Below are 16220 nucleotides of genomic sequence, written 5' to 3' on the forward strand. Positions count from 1 at the left end.
CCTGGGTTACATCTTTGGCTAATCAGGAGGTGAAAGGCTCCAGATCCCTTACCAATCTTCTGAGCCATCCAGTCTGCCTTTGCAATTACTCTTAATCTTCTAATCCTAAAATATTTTCTAATGCTCTTGTTTATTCATTTGCTTTGTGCAATATAGCATCCAGAACATTTTAACCATCCCACATTTATGAAGTTCTTCATGTCATGCAGGCCAGAACAGATTCCTGGCTTTCATGCAAGTTTGTGTAACACCACCCAGTTCTCTAACCTACCCTGTGGAGAATTCACTCCCTCTCACTCACTGTCTTTCTGCATATTAAACTGGGAGAATCTTCAGAGTATATTCTTAAAACTATTTACTGTGATTAATTTATAGGTACGTAAATCTATGTTGCACAAGTGAAGCAAAAACTCAGGGCAAACTCCTGGCTTTCTGGGCTGTTCATACTTAGCAAAACAAGAAAGCAAAGTATTGGATCACATTCATTCAAAGTAAGTGCATTCTTCTTGAGATTTATTCTGTTGCCATTGAACCCAACACAGTTTTTGTGTCATTAGAATTTTATAACTATTGTTAAAACAAAGACTGTGACAGAACAATAACAGAACTTAAATTAAGGTCAGGAGACCAGATGTGCAAAACCAACAAAAGAAACAAAGAGAAAATCAAGACTTTCATTTGCCAACCAGTGCTACTAGACTAGTATCTAAAGAAGCACCATTCCTTCTATTCTCTGCAGATAAAATTACCAGACAGTTCCTTGGCTACTGTAAACTCACAAAACCTTACAGGCTTAGAGGCAAACTCGCAATAATTTATACCAGAAGAAAACAAAGTTGCTTTCCTTTTCCTCTTTTTATTTTTTGAGCTCTCATCCTTTCTGTAGGCTATGTTAGCAGTTTATAACTTTAAATATAAGCACTAATATTACTAGTCCCACCAACAGTTTTTATTAGCCACTCTTCAAACACTACCAAATATCCCTGCAATAAGGCAAGGAATATCAACACATAACTTCGCTTTGAAGCCTGTGAGTATATATCACATCAGTTGTTGCACAAAGTGTCCATCTGAATATTCTAATATTAGTATAGACTACTTCTCACTGCAAGGCAGCTAAAATAGCTTATTTCAGCCATAGAGCAAGGCAATGTTCCCAGGCACTTACTATGTAGCAGCTGTCATGCTGTAAATCGCTGCCTATCTGAAGAGTATTATTCTGAAGAGTAAACGTGCAAATATCTCCACAGAAGTGATATAAAGAACTTCTACTGCATATAATCATACAAATCATTGTTTATCAGCTATTGTCAATATAGAAGTTAAATACCTCTTCCAAGTGCTTTTTCACATAACATTTGTAAATATGCATGTATGCAGCTATATATGCATAAGAAGCAAATGTATGTATACACACTCCTAAGCAAATTGCATATGGACCTCTATATAAGTGTGATTTACCACCACCCATTTCTCTACCCTTTCTGTTCATGTCAGTTTGAAAGATATGACTGAATCCTGTGCTTCTAAGGAGTGACTCTGCCAAGTGTGCAAGGCAGCCTCCGAGCCTGGTCATGAACCAGAAATAAGATTCAAAATAAATAGGCATGCCCATGTGCAGGTGCAACACTCAAAGAGAGCTTGATAGTTTTCAGTTTATTGGGAAAGTGCCCAGGGAGTCTGCAGCATGGCTGACATGAATTGGGCCTTGTGTGACATCCACCTTCATGCAAGTTCTGTTCTAACATATGCTGCAAAAACTAGCATGGCACAATGTACTCAACAAGATCGGGGTACATCATAGGCAGAAACAGTTGTTCGGTTTAGTTAGATCTAATTCCTGTATTATGGACAAATTATTAAGCCAAAGTCAGTGGGACAAACAATACAAAATTTGGATCCATTTCCAAGCATGCAAGGAAAATGAAATTCATTCATATGCATGTTTCTGTTTGCTCATGTCAACCAGTTATGTACCTGTGTCACCTTCAAGGAAGCCCATTTGATGACAAAGAACTTTAAGAAGGTTTGATTTGCTAATAATACAAAAGAAAATGCTGTACTTTTTAAGGACTCCAATCTGTAATTGTCACTTCATCTGTATGAGTCCCTTTGCCAAAATCACCAAAATGTAAAGGAAAACCTTTATCAAGAGAAGGGCTGCTGATTACAACTGTACCTCTAAAAATCCCTACATTTTTTTAAGTCAGCTTCACAGCTTCATATTCAATCTAACTGTTAATATAAGTGTGGAGGAAAAAAGCAGAACCTACAAATAAAATCACTGTTTCTCATTCAACTGAATCCTAGCTAGACTAGACTTTATACTAGTCACACACATCTAACCTGAGAATAGAAAACATGCCAGATTTGATACACTGAAATCCAGACCACTAAAAACCAATCAGGGCATAACACCATGCAGACACATGGAACTCACCGGTGATTGATAAAGAACACAAAAGGAAGAGCTTTACAGACTCTGTGTGGGCACTTCTACCGCTTTCTAGGACACTGGGCAGCCTGCTGGCTGAACATCCAGAAATGCTTTCAGTTGCTGTGAAAATCTGGGAGAAGTTGCTAGCCTTATTTATAACATGTACTTATATAATGTTCATTAAATGTACTTATATATGAAACCAGTAGGTCAAGGGAGGTGGTTCTCCCCCTCTATTCTGCTCTCGTGAGACCCCACCTGGTCCATCTGGGGATGGGTATCCAGCTCTGGCAGCCATGGATACCCATGCATAAGGCAGCCATGGATCTACTGGAGTGAGTCCAGAGGAGGCCATGAAGATGATCAGAAGGCTGGAGCACCTTTCCCATGAAGATAGGCTGTTCAGCCTGGAGAAGGCTCTAGGGAAAATTTATAGCAGATTTCCAGTACCTAAAAGGGCACAAGAATGCTGTAGAGGAACTTTTTATAAGGGCATGTAGTGACAGAACAAGGGGTGACAGCTTCAAACTGGAAGTGGATAGGTTTAAATAAGATATTAGAAGAAATTCTTCAACAGGATAACAACTGAGGCACTTTCCCAGAGAAAGTGGATGCTCCACCCAGAGATGCCCAATCCCTGGTAGTGTTCAAGTCCAGACTGGATGGGGCTCTGAACAACCTAGTCTACCGGAAGATGCTCCTGCCTATGGCAGGAGGGCTGGAACTAGGTTAGGTTTTAAGTCCCTTCCAACCCAAATCATTCTGTGATTCACATATGACAAAGCATTAGGCTGAGTGGTGTAGGACAACTCTTACAATATTGGATGTCTAGAACTGTAGAAGAAAACAACTGTCAATAACCTCTTATTATGCTGTGGAGTAGTAGATAATGAAGTAATTTATTCCTTTTCTTTCCCTCCCCCCACCACCCCCAGGTGCACTGAAATGCAATCAACAAACCTAATGATGGCTTTTATCAGGCCACGCTTTTTCAGAAATTTGTCTTGTATGTCTGTCTAGATCTAAAACCACAAAACAATCAAAATCAGAGGACTAAATTTTTTAAAAAAATTAAATTTTACATACAAAATCTTTTTAATGCCTGAATAGAAGAGAAGGTAGATCTGTGCCAATGAGCTCCAGAACCAGGGCCATGCTGAGCAGGAAGCACCTCAAAGGTAGCATACACAATATGAAGCAACCATAAGAACTGCTGAGCACTGCAGTATGTCTTTATTCATGGCTGCATAAATACCCTTCTCCCTTGGGACATGCCATCTGAAACCCTTACCTGAATGCAGACATTTCTGTCCTTTCTTTGAGGGACACTATTCTCTTTTAAAACACACCAGGAAATGGGGTCATGCTCCCTTTTACACAATAGCCTAATGGCTTGAACACTTGTTCAGGAAACAGGAAAAGTAGGTTCCTTTCCTTGCTCTGTCAGAGGGGATCCAAGCCTGCTTCTTCACCTTTGCTGGGCATGTCCTACGCCTTAGCTATAGGCTGCTATGTGGAAGACAGCACTCTCCAACCTTCCTGTTGAAGCTGTCTCAATTACTACTCATTAAAAAATTAGGGGTTAGAAGAAAGACTGCCTGCTCTCTACTTGCCAGCAACTTGCCTGTCTCCAGACTTTAACATACACATTAAAGAGTCATTAGATCAAACAGAGAAGGAGACTTAATCATACAGCAGCAAAGGCAATAGCTTTCAGCATCATAGCTGTTAACTTAGTCACATGAATTTTACTTTAAGTGAAGGCTTTAGATCCAGTATAAAGGCTACTGCTGTAGGCACGTCCACAAAGCCTTACACAGGCTCAAATACCCAGCAAGACAAAGTTGCCCATAGAGATTGATCAATTAACTAAATGTGAAGAAAAAATAATGGGGGACACATCAGCAAAATATCCATTGAACTCACTTCAAATATTATTTGTATAAAAGCTATAAAGCTGATTAACACATTGCCTGGGAATTCAGAGATGTGATAGTGAATGTTTTCTGAAATCTATACTGGCAAGAAAGTTAATCTCCCAGAAACAGCTGAGTGATTTTACCCAATCCTATGGAATTTATTATAACTCAATGAACCAAAAACCTTTGAAGAGAAAAATGAGAATAAAGAGTACAGGAGATTTTCAACAGAAAATAACATTTTCTAAAAAGACAAAGGAATCTTGCTGCATTAAATATTCATATCAAGTTAAAATCTGCACAATAGGAATGCCAGAAAGACTGGATTATTTACACAGTTCCCAGACAAATTCTCTTTAGGTACGACAAAACACACTCCCAATATTTGAATACCTGTATGTGAAACCACATGTATAACCCCAGTTTTGCTGATTACGCCCCCTAAAAACTGCGTTGAGGGTTGGGAGGGTGTTTTTTGGCTGTGGGTGAGGTTTAACTTCACTTCTGTGATACAAGTCCAAAAACACATTTGATTTCTTTTTCCAGGCTCTCAGCAAATGGACCACATCCCTAGATCTCTACAGATAGGATAGATAACACTGCATTTTCCTGCACTCAGACATTTTCCCATTGCTTTTTGTTTGCCTTTGTTATGAATGCAAACTATGGGGCTCCATAGCATCCCTCACTGCTACAGATACTCATATACCATCATCTCCAACTGAGTATTGTGAGCCAGATCAAAGTCAGTCATCTTCATCCTCTGGCTTCTGTGCCCAGTTCCATGGCCTGAGACCATAAATCTATCGATAACTTCCAGCCTAGCTACAACAGAACCGTTTGCTAAGAGCAAGAGGATCAATAAATCAGATCCTAAGCCCAGTTCATTACTATTTCAAGCTAATTACAAAGGGACTATTTTCATTTAGCCCAGTACCTATATAAAATAATAGTGTTAACATGAACCAATTATTCTTATTCAAGTTCAGTTCCCTCTCATGTTATACAGGAGTTTGACTGAACTGATTTTAACTGGAGCACCAATCAATACGACCCCTTGTTGTAGTGGGAGATGCCAGCCATCCAGATGCATGAGAAAAAACCTTCAAAATGGATACAGGAGTAATATGAACATGTGTGAATGCAAAAGGGATTTTCAATTGTTCTTTTACTTTGTTTGTGAATCTCGCAAAGCTGCTAAGAATCAGGAGTGGGGGAGGAGAAAGCATAAAAATATTAATCAGTTACTTTTCCTCTGACATGTTCTGGATCAATGCCTGGTGCACGTGCAATTGATGAAGTATGGCATGTGTCACAAAGCTTATTTAATCTTCTATTCCCAAACTGACCAGGGAAAACTAGCACCCTTAAAAACTAAGTTTCTAGGTGCAGGGCTTTTTTCTTTCAAATAAACAGCCAACATTGTATAGGATGTCTGGTTTATTTTGGAAAATGTTTTTTGTCTGAGAAAAGACTGATCTTAAGTAGATTATCTATGGACTGTTTCCTACCGCTTTTTGTCTCCCCTGCAGTATCTTACTGCCAGAGTTTAGTAGACAAGTATAGTCTAGGTTCAGCTGTTTTATTTCTCATTCTATCAGTTCAAACTGAGATAGCTCACACATCTGTTTTATTTCTGAAAGCACTGCAAAGGAAAAGCGTCCAGCTCATTCTAATCAAGCATAAACTTTCCTATAAATAACTAAGGACCTAACGAAACAATTGTTTGGAGGAAATGAAAGTGTGTTTAGAAACTCAAATTCCTCTATACTGTATGTCTGAGCTGTTCCAGTTTGAATGTCTTCCTGACAGCATGGATCAGTTGCTCTAAGATGCTGTCCCTGGAGTCAGCAAACTGAAACTATAGCAGGAAATCCAGGTATTAACATCATACTATGTGCTAATTATAAATCATCATTTCACAATCTGACATTATTCACTTCTAACCTCTTTTAACTACATCACGTATTTGCTTTCTAATCAGAGTTTGACAGGACAGAGTGTCTGACATGAGACAGTGATCTTTTAGTAAGACAGCAGTTCAAAGATTGCAACTTTTACACATAGTAACAACCTTAGTTTGATTTGCTGTTCCACAAAGAAATTGTAGAGTTTCTTTAAAAAGAGGGAAAGTTTAAATAATTTGAAAAGCTTCAAGTTCCTGACTTGTTTTCTGGTTTTGGTTTCTTCCTTGATGTTAGACATTAGCCATCTGAACCTGTCTTGCAAAATTTCTTTCCTATAGCTATGGCTTCTGCAAGCATAATTTCCACCTTTCTACTTTTTTATGGAGAGTACTACAATGTTTCCATGTACGCAGTCACTTGAAAATGGATGAACATTTGAGCATGCATTGTATGCAAACTTCGTTACTTTGGTTTGATTTTTCTTAAAAGCTGAATTTTTATATCATATAGAATACTGAAATATCTTACTGTATCTCTCAGTTCCAAAAGTCCAAAAGCATTTTTTTAAAGCACCATCAATTTTTTTATACTAATTAAATACTAGCTGATAAGAAAGTAACAAGGAGTCCATGAAAAACTTTTGAGTTCACTCTTTCATGGTAAAAATGAGATTTTTTTCCCAGCAGTATCTGTAGTTTTTTTTTCCTACTTCAACTAGATGACAGAGGCAATAATCCTTTTCTTACAGGCTTACTAACATGAAGGACAGCATGGATTACTGTTACTTTTTGAAATGTTTTAAATATCCATTGTGTATCCTGTTTTCCTGGCACTAGACAACTTCAGAGCTGCCAAGACTTGCCATTTATTTTATCTTAATAAAGAATCAATAAGCCAAATCTTGACTCCCAGCAGATGATAATTTAGGATTACATTTTTAATTTCCAGCTGCTGTCTTTTGTCTATCTGGTTGTTATTTTTCATTATTATTTGCTCTTTTCTTTCTGTGACAGTAAATCCTTCAGATGTGATTACCAATTCAGCCGTTTGCCCGTTTGCTGAATAAGATCTCTTGCTATTGATTACTATAACGACTAAATCCTACACAGAAATGTCACTGGTCAAAAAGCCAAATACTCCTCTACTGTACACAGACCTTTCAGGAGACTTGCAGAAAGCCTGGCTAAAATAGACCAAAACGGTTCTAGAGGCTTAAGCAGGTTATATGAGATACAGTAATCACGTAGGTAGGACAGGCTTTGCAAGATCTGGCTTTGCAGCTGAGAAGGCAGCGAGCAGAAGCGGGGAGGCTGGGAGCATACAAACCTGCACATCATAAGTCCCATTTAATAGGACAGGCCTCTGGGAACTGATGTCCTGCAGTACCCCTGAAAGCACAGTGCGGTTGACTTTCTGGAAGTCTTTGGAGTGGCTGAATTGCACCATGTTGTGGAGAGCCAAAATTTTAGTGTCGAGCTCAGCATCCTGCCTGGTGCGGTTGTGCAGTCCTAGGTGGTACTTGCGGAAGTGTTTGATGAGATCTGTGGGGTCGTTCCCGTAGTAACCATACCCACAGATGTTGCATTTGAAGTCCTGAAGCTCTGGAGACAGAGGCGCTGTATCTGGATTATCATTTACCAACAAATCTGCTTTTGATTTGTTCAGCCTTAAACCCCCATCTGAAGGCACTTGTGGGTTTTTTGAGGCCATGGGGACCGGGCTTGAGCCTTGGCCATCAGTTTGACCACTTTGCACTTGCACTGTTTCATCTGAAGCTTTTGGCGACATCTGATGCTCCTCATTTGTCTCCGCTGCATCTCCTGACGGGGTACAGACCACATCTTGGGTGTCATCTGCATCTGATTTTTGAGGAGACTTCAAGGGCTCACAGATTCCCCCAACAGCTGGAGATGAGAAAGCCAGCATATTTCTGTCTGTCACCTCATCATGAGGGAAGGATGGAACATTTCCTCCCTTATTGTGGCTTTCATAATTGAAGCCAGCCTTTTCACTCAGCACTGAGCTTTTCAAGTCCTTTTTAACACTGGAAGATGGCTCTTGGACATGCATGCAAAGTTCCTCCTTGTTACTTAACTCTGCCGCATCACTCTGGTCAGTGTTTTCTTGCATCTGCTCTGCAGAAAATTCTTTTTTCCTTCCAGACTCTTCACTTTCAGTACCTGTAGACTCAAGGGTCTGTACCTCACCTTCACTAGCAACGTTTCTTAGAGGGGGATTCTTTTTCCGGACCATATCTACCACAGAAAAAGAAATAAGAAAGGAGAAAAAAAAAAAAAATAAAAGAGGAAAAAAAAAAGAAAAAAAAAAGGAAAAAAAACCTATAGAATTATTCAAGATATACAAGATATGTAACAGATTATAAATCTGACACTTTTAAAAGCATTCTAAACTACATGAATACATTGAGTACATAAACTTTTCAGAAAATTTTTGTTGAACAGGTTCTTAAGCTATGCAGAAAACTTTTAAAAAATTAGCACACTGAGACTAAACTTAACTAAAAAGAGAACTGTAAAAAACCTAAAAAACCACTTCCATGAGAATCAGTGAATGCAGGTTTCATTAACTTTTGGGGTGATAATGGTCTGGCAGGAAGAATTTTGAATCAATGCTTCTTTTAAAATAATTTTTTAAAACTAAGGGGAAAAATAAACTTTTGAAGTCTAATGTTCATACACAGTACATTCATATATAAAAGAGCTTTGCAAAAATAGACCTAAAAGACATAATCTTAAGAAGAATTTAAGTTATTAGGAAGAAAACAGATTTAGGAGAGTAAGTACTTGAGGTTTCAGAGAAAGTATTTTTCTAAGCAGGTATCAGTTTCCATATAGCAAAAGTTCCCCCTCCTACTGCCCATAAACTTCAAACAGGATTATACGGATATTCTAGAGTCTAGCCCCACAGTCCATTATTCATGTAATTAGTTCTATTTGCCAAACAAAGAAAAACTAACTTTATTAGGAAACCCGTTGTCAATAAAACTTTACAGGCCTGGATCCAGACATTTGACATCACTGTGTGGCTGAGCCAGGATCTGCCCTGAAAACACCTGGAATCCACATGGATCTCATCAGCCAAACCTTTCAGTCTTCCTTGCAGACATAGCCACTGCTGCTAAATCTCCATGTACACTTCCAGGACCCATTTAAGAAAGCTGAGACAGGACAGCAACAAGGATCAGAGAGAAAGGGGAAGTATGCCACCGATGAGTTAGCTGCTTTCTGAACAGGGGAGGTTATGGGAGGACAAGCAAACACACTACGCAGGTACTAAGTCAAATTCCTCATTCACTTCACCTTCCCGACTCTATTTAAGAGAAAATGTATATATTAAACTCCCCTGCTTTCTCAACTGTGTGGTTCTGGATTTGATATTCATCACCAGCTGGTTTGATCCATTTGTGTTCACATGCTAACTATGGGCAGAAGACAGATGTGCCCCAACTTTTCTATGCTCTTAATCTTTGCCAATGCTGCATACAAGGATGGATGTTTCTCTTTGCCAAATTGTGTGTGGTCTGGTGGCAGCAGCCTGCAGTACCACACATGAGATGTGAGCTACAGACTGAAGTCTGAGCCCCCATTCCCAGGCCAGCCCCAGCCTGGCCCTACAGAGGCACTGGAGATATACATTGCTCTGCCAAGAGAGGACCACCTGGCGACTCTGGGAGCAGCACTGCTGTGCTCCAAATGGTGCTGCACCCAGACCTTTGAAAGCCGTGGACGACCTTCACAAAACTGTACTTTGAGAAGCAGGGCTGGGGACAGAGGTTAAAAATAAAAGAACAGGCATCTGTACATCCTCTTATTTACATCTGCTCCACATGAAAGGGCACTATATGCTCTGCTGATAAAAACAGACAACTTCTTAGGGGAAATGTTCAACTTGTGTCTTGGGCTGGCTCTGTTGTCTTTGTGGTTGAGCTGATCCACAGGCAGCATGGGCTACAGCAAGGCGGCTTTCACACAGAATGCCAGCTCATGTTACAGAAATTTTGACACTCCGTGTGGTCTTAATAGGTTTCTTAAATGCCTACTGTGATTCCTTACTGTAGAAGACATGTATGCTTGGGAACCAAATGTCTTCTCTTTAATATCATCTACACCTACCAGGGGACGTGTGAATTAAATTGGACTCTTTTTTCCAATAACTTTGAACCATGAAGTCACTCAGGACTCAGAGAAAAGAAATATTTTCTGCTGTGGTAAGAGAACTATTACAATATACACTCAGCCTACTAAAACAACATGCAAACATATCTAATTCAAGGTATAAAGATTGCCGTCAGCCTTTCAGCAGTGCTACTTCTCTGTGAGACTCCATGAATGCTCTTGGTAAACACACACTAAAAATATCTGTGAGTATCTCTGGTAGGTGTTCATCTAAGTATGTACTCTTCTCCTGGTTGCACATCCCAAACCATTTTTGAAGTAACTTCCATTTAAATGCAATTCATGGCAGATGACAGAGAAAGAAGTCCTGACTGCACAGTGAAGAAAAATCAGAAATCGAGAAAGTAAACATCATGACTGTTACCTCAGTCAAAATTAAACGAGACTAAATGCAATGCTCTAAAATGTTTTTGTTACAGATATTTTTGGCAGATAAGGAAAGCTTAGAGATTTGCTATCTTCATGACAACTGACAGAAGAGAGTCAGACAAAAGGACAGAAAAAGTCCCTTTAAATGGAAAAGAAAAGAGAAAAGAAAAGAAAAGAAAAGAAAAGAAAAGAAAAGAAAAGAAAAGAAAAGAAAAGAAAAGAAAAGAAAAGAAAAGAAAGAAAAGAAAAGAAAAGAAAAGAAAAGAAAAGAAAAGAAAAGAAAGAAAAGAAAAGAAAAAAAAGAAAAGAAAAGAAAAGAAAAATCTAGACTCTCTACAGGCTAACTGGACAGTAGATCTCGCTACTTTAGTTCTAATTTTCCCAATACATTTGTGAGTATGGGTTGTTAATGGAGGGGGAAAAAGGAAACCTATCTGCCTAACGGAGCTTTTTCATGCAATATTCTACATTTGGAGAAAGAAAAGAAAAAAGAAAGAAGATAACATTGACTTCCTTAAGTTGAATTTAAAAGTATTTTCCTTTCTTTTTCCTTTTAGCTTTTGAAAAATCATCTGTCATTTATCTGATATCCACACAAGGGGACAGTAAGAAAAGACACAGGGATTTTTTTGTTGTCAAAATTCCACCACTATCATTTTTCAGAGACGTATTATGTAAATAAAACTACATTTGCAATACTCTTAAATTGAAGAAACCATCCCTTAGCAAGTCATAAGTTAGATACAGAAAGAATATAGCCACTCTGAAATTATTATCTCTAAGACAAATAACAGATTGCACAATGTTTTATTGTGTGCCAAGAACGTTTTCGGTTAACAATTTCACTTGAAAAAATAGATCACATACTTGTAAAATCATACCCAGCATTGACTTCATAAGGCATGTGGCTTTAGAGTGCTTTTTACAATTATTAATTCTATTAGTCAACTAGCAGGCGGGCTAATGCAATTGTCTTAGAAGATGCACGGAAGACACAGAAGACATTTTGAGAGCTGATCTGTATATCTGCAAAACAAAACAAAAAAAAAAGGTTTTCCTTCCTAAATTATGTATTCAAAATATGGTGTTCACTTAAAAACATTATTATACCTGTTGTACATTCCCATGCATCTATTACTAGACACTATACAAATAGAGTCTGCTGTTCTCTATTTCCCTCCAACACAAGAAATCCCATAGCTCTCTTCTCCTCAGACACACGGGCTCCTGCACGCACACACACTCACACAAAAAGACAAAAAATATCTCAGAGCTAATGTTTACCAAACACAAAGTCTAAAACAACTTTAAAGTAACTGTTGAAAATGAGCTGTAGAAAGAAAGTGTCTTAAAAATTCACATGCATCATCATGGGACTGGCCTAATGGGATAGTTAATGGCATCTAAATAACTAATAACATCAGCTGTTGTAAGTTAACCTCTGCTGGCTGCCTTGTGTTCCACTTCAAACAAAATTAGTGGTGCTACTTTCTGTTGTTAGCAGACAACTTCCCACATCTCTGCGGTGCCATCGCAATAGTAAGCACATTTGCTGGGTGCTAGTAAAGAAGCCAAGTGAAGAACAGGCTTTGGGACCTGGCTTTTCAGCGCTGAAAATAGTGATCTGCCCAAAATAAAAGAACTACTAAGCCTGAGGTGAATGAAAGGACTTCTCGAGCTGAGGGAATTTTGGATAAGGCCCAGGTTGCAGCTATATGTACTCTCCCTCAAAAACAGCCCAGGCTACTCTACGTGGTTCAAACATCTGCAATTTTCTGTTCAACAGTCACTCACATCAGTTTATCCCTGGAAACAAAAACTTCTGCTAAAATCAGTTTGTAAATTCAGGATAATGAATTACCATAGTGATTGCTGTACTTCTTTAAAAAAAAAAGAAAAAAACCAAATTCTGGTAATCAATAGTTTCGTAAGAGTGGTGAAGATAATGGTTAATTACCTGCTGATCACCAGCTCCCCAGCGGGTCATTGTTGTTGCTCATTACTTTTACTGAATGTGATGGCTTGTCATCAAAGCCTATTGCAACAGAATGCTTGTTGCCTGGTGCTTGTGCTGCAGGTTTAGGTCAGACCTTAGTCATACGCTCTTTTTAACAGAATAATCCATCTAGAAATATGCTTGAATTTTATGAGATGCCACTGACTAATCTTTGTACAAGTAGATGCACAAGCAGACGAAGAGCAAACTGAGTCAAGGGTATATGAAGACTGTGATATTATCAGTCAATACGCTGCAGCAACAAAAAGTTAAATGAAAATACACATTTATATTCAACAGGCTCAACTAGGACATCTTTGTTAAGGGATAGTAAAATTAATACTTTTACACTCATATATATTACACACCCACACAAAGACATATAATGCACATATGGCGCTTGAACATCAATCATTTTCCCAGAATAATGCAGCAAAAAATCATTAACTCTCAGTGTCTCAGCTTAATATATGTGTAATACTTACCTATCTCACAGGAGTGTTGTGAGGCTTAATTAATTAGTGACTGTAAAGCACTTTGTGATCCTCTAATGAAAGGTGCTACATAGCACAAAGTATTATTAAAATCATTAGGACCACAAAAAAGCCCTGTGGAATTCCAGCCTACACTGTCTGTTGGGGTTGGGAGTGATCTTATTATTAAAAGGAGACCATCAGACTAATTTTCATAATTTTTTCAAGATTTTTCCCCCTTTGCTGTTGTGATAGCACGTTAGTAACTAGAAATTTAATCTTTATCATCTTAATAACGTACACTCATGTAGTTTGTTACTGCAGGGCTAGAGAAGGGAGCAGTGCTTTTGGCATTCATCTGGCTTTCCCTTTTAAGAAAAAAAAAAAATTTGAGAGATTGAGAGACATATTTTGACACCTTCCCACACTCCACTCCAGCAGGACAGCCGATCATGTGAGATCGCAGGATACTTGCTATAGCTGCATGGGAAAATGATGCTGAGGTTTTAATCTAGCTCCTTTTTAGACTTCTTTTTCTTTCACAAAAGATAAAAAATAAAGGAAAAAAATAAGAAAAACAGAAAAAAAAACCCCAAGACTCAAAATAAAACCCAGTTTATTACACATAAATAGACTACAAAGACCGTCTGCTGTTCTTCATATAAAAACCCCTAAGTGTTCAAAGTGCCGGCTTCTATCAAGCACATAAAGTCCTAATCAATGCGGAGCCTCCTCCCTACTCTCTCTCGAGCAGCTGTAAGGCACACGAGGCCAGCGAGCTCCTGTTTTGAGACTGAATTTCTGGGAAAGCGTCTCGGCGGCGGCCCCGTCCCTGGGGAGCCACCCGGCACCCAGCCCGCCCTCCTCGGCAGCCTGTCCCGCCGGGCTGGCCCAGACCTGCGCCCAGCACAACCAGAAAGTTAACGAGCTCATTACTACAGCCCACAATTCAAAGACCTGCCATGTTTTCTAATTTAAGTGTTAAAAAAAAAAAAATTAAAAACCCTGTAAATAACACTGGAAACTCCAGGTAAAAATGCTGAAATTACTGAAAATTAGATTACATTAGATGCCAACTACCCCAGACTCAGACACAGAGGTAGAGGACTGGCCAAAGCTGCTGCCCTTCTACCTTCCCTTGTGGACACTTGCTCAAAGAAAAAACAGAAAAGAGATGTACAACTTCACATCCCCACCACCTCCGGCTGGGACACAGAGCAGGAGGCAGTCACACACGATGCTTCTCTGCCACTTTTGCTCGTGGTTCTCAGAGCAAGCCTGCCAGCAAACAACTAACACATGGCCCTCCCTAACTTTTCTCTGCTGAGAAGTGAAGGAAAGAACAACTCCTTTGATGTAAGGAACCCAAGAATCAGGCCCTAAACCGTGGGAGGGCAGAATAAGCTTAATGACAAGCAACTGCCTCTTCAACAGGACCACCTCCTTTCCTTGTGCTTTGGCACAAGTGTCTTCACACACCATACAGGACAAAAGATGTCACAGCTCTAAGCAACTGACAAGTTAATTCCAAAGTAGTTTTTAATCTAAATATGTTTTTTTGTGAGCCCTAAAACTGCATGTCCACTCTTTCCTGCCTGAAATTGCTAAGGTAGAACATGATTCCTCGTATCAATAAAATTAGGTAGGATCAGACATTGTAATTGGACAAAATGCATCTTTTTGATATTTTATACTCCACATGCTCCACTGAAATTATGATAGCTTCATCAATCTAAAAAGCATAAGGAGAAAACCATGTATTAGTAGAAGAAGAAAACATCACATTAGTAGAACAGCATTGCAGCAAAACACTGTTGTTTTTTCTCCTCCTCTCCTACTCCTTTGCATTTTCAGGCTCTTCAGTTTAGCCCCTGATCACCAATATGCCGAGGGCTATTTGCAATTTTTTTCCCCACGAAGTCTACAACAAAGAGACAAGTGAAAAGAGCTGTGGTCTGTTCAAGCTTGCTCCTTCCCATTTACATTTACTTTCCCAACATCGATTGTTCTCAAATCTCTAAAGGTGCACTTTTGGACGTCTTAAATCCTGTTCAGCTACAAAGTGCCATCACCTTCAAACAACTCTCATCAGGTAAATCTCTTATTAATTCACACTGAATTAATTCACAATGATCTTTTCTATTACCTTATGCTTCAGAGCACAGCACACATCAGTAATCATCTAGCCACTGGAATAAATCTAACCTTTTCTATGGGTATTAAGCAGACACTTGGTCATTTCAAAAGAGTTTAGGAGTGGCATTTCAAAATAGATTGTTTAAGTCCACTTCCAGGCACTTATTTCATTTGAAGTCCACTCCTGAGGTAATCACACAGACACTTTCAGGAGAAACTGAAGTCAAAAGGTGACGTATCTAAAGAGGTGACATGAAGGAGAATTGCATCTTATCTTGCAACCAAAATGAAGAATTCTGAAACAGCTTTTATTTACAAGTCCCTGAGCACAGCAGGTTGCTGTTCTGCATTTCTTACTGGCCTGCTGCAGAGAGCTTGTTCCTACCTGCCCTCCACTGCCATCCATCTAGGATGGGAGAGCCCAACAAGGCAAGATTCACTTTGCCCTCACTTCCAATCAAGTACCTAAAAGCACTCTGTACGCATGACAACTAATTAAAACTCAACAAAGCTTGTGAAACAGGAAAACTAACATCATTGCCATTTTATGGATAAATAATATTATCTACAGAGAAATTAAAAGTTCAAAGTGAGCAAGGTGATGTGCAGGCAGAGCTCTTGGCTAGTGACTGAACCTGGGTTCTCTAGATGCCCAGGTCCATATCCCTCTCCTGTATGCATTTCAGCAAAGAAAGCATCACCCTAGCACTTGGCAGAAGGCCAAGATCCCATAATTTAATAAGGTACAGAAGGAGCATCTCATGCAAAAATCTAAGTGCTCCAATTT

The 16220-nt window shown here is 39.1% G+C and overlaps 1 protein-coding gene across 13 annotated transcripts in view; it reads right to left on the reverse strand.

Moving 5' to 3' along the window:
• TRPS1 (transcriptional repressor GATA binding 1) overlaps positions 1-16220 on the reverse strand; it is a 213805-nt gene that overhangs the window by 162730 nt on the left and 34855 nt on the right. For 7 of the 13 annotated variants that reach the window (XM_030228437.2, XM_009087684.4, XM_018913216.3 and 4 more), the window contains exons 2-3: positions 11696-11854; positions 7590-8518 (exon numbers count right to left, since the gene is read on the reverse strand). In XM_030228437.2, the coding sequence (XP_030084297.1) occupies positions 7590-8518; positions 11696-11732 (966 nt within the window). In that variant the 5' untranslated portion in view covers positions 11733-11854. The remainder of the gene's footprint in view (positions 1-7589; positions 8519-11695; positions 11855-16220) is intronic. The other 6 variants (XM_050970638.1, XM_009087691.4, XM_050970637.1 and 3 more) reach the window with 2 other exon arrangements.

This window comes from Serinus canaria, chromosome 2 (assembly GCF_022539315.1).
Source record: "Serinus canaria isolate serCan28SL12 chromosome 2, serCan2020, whole genome shotgun sequence".
Classification (NCBI taxonomy): Eukaryota; Metazoa; Chordata; class Aves; order Passeriformes; family Fringillidae; genus Serinus; species Serinus canaria.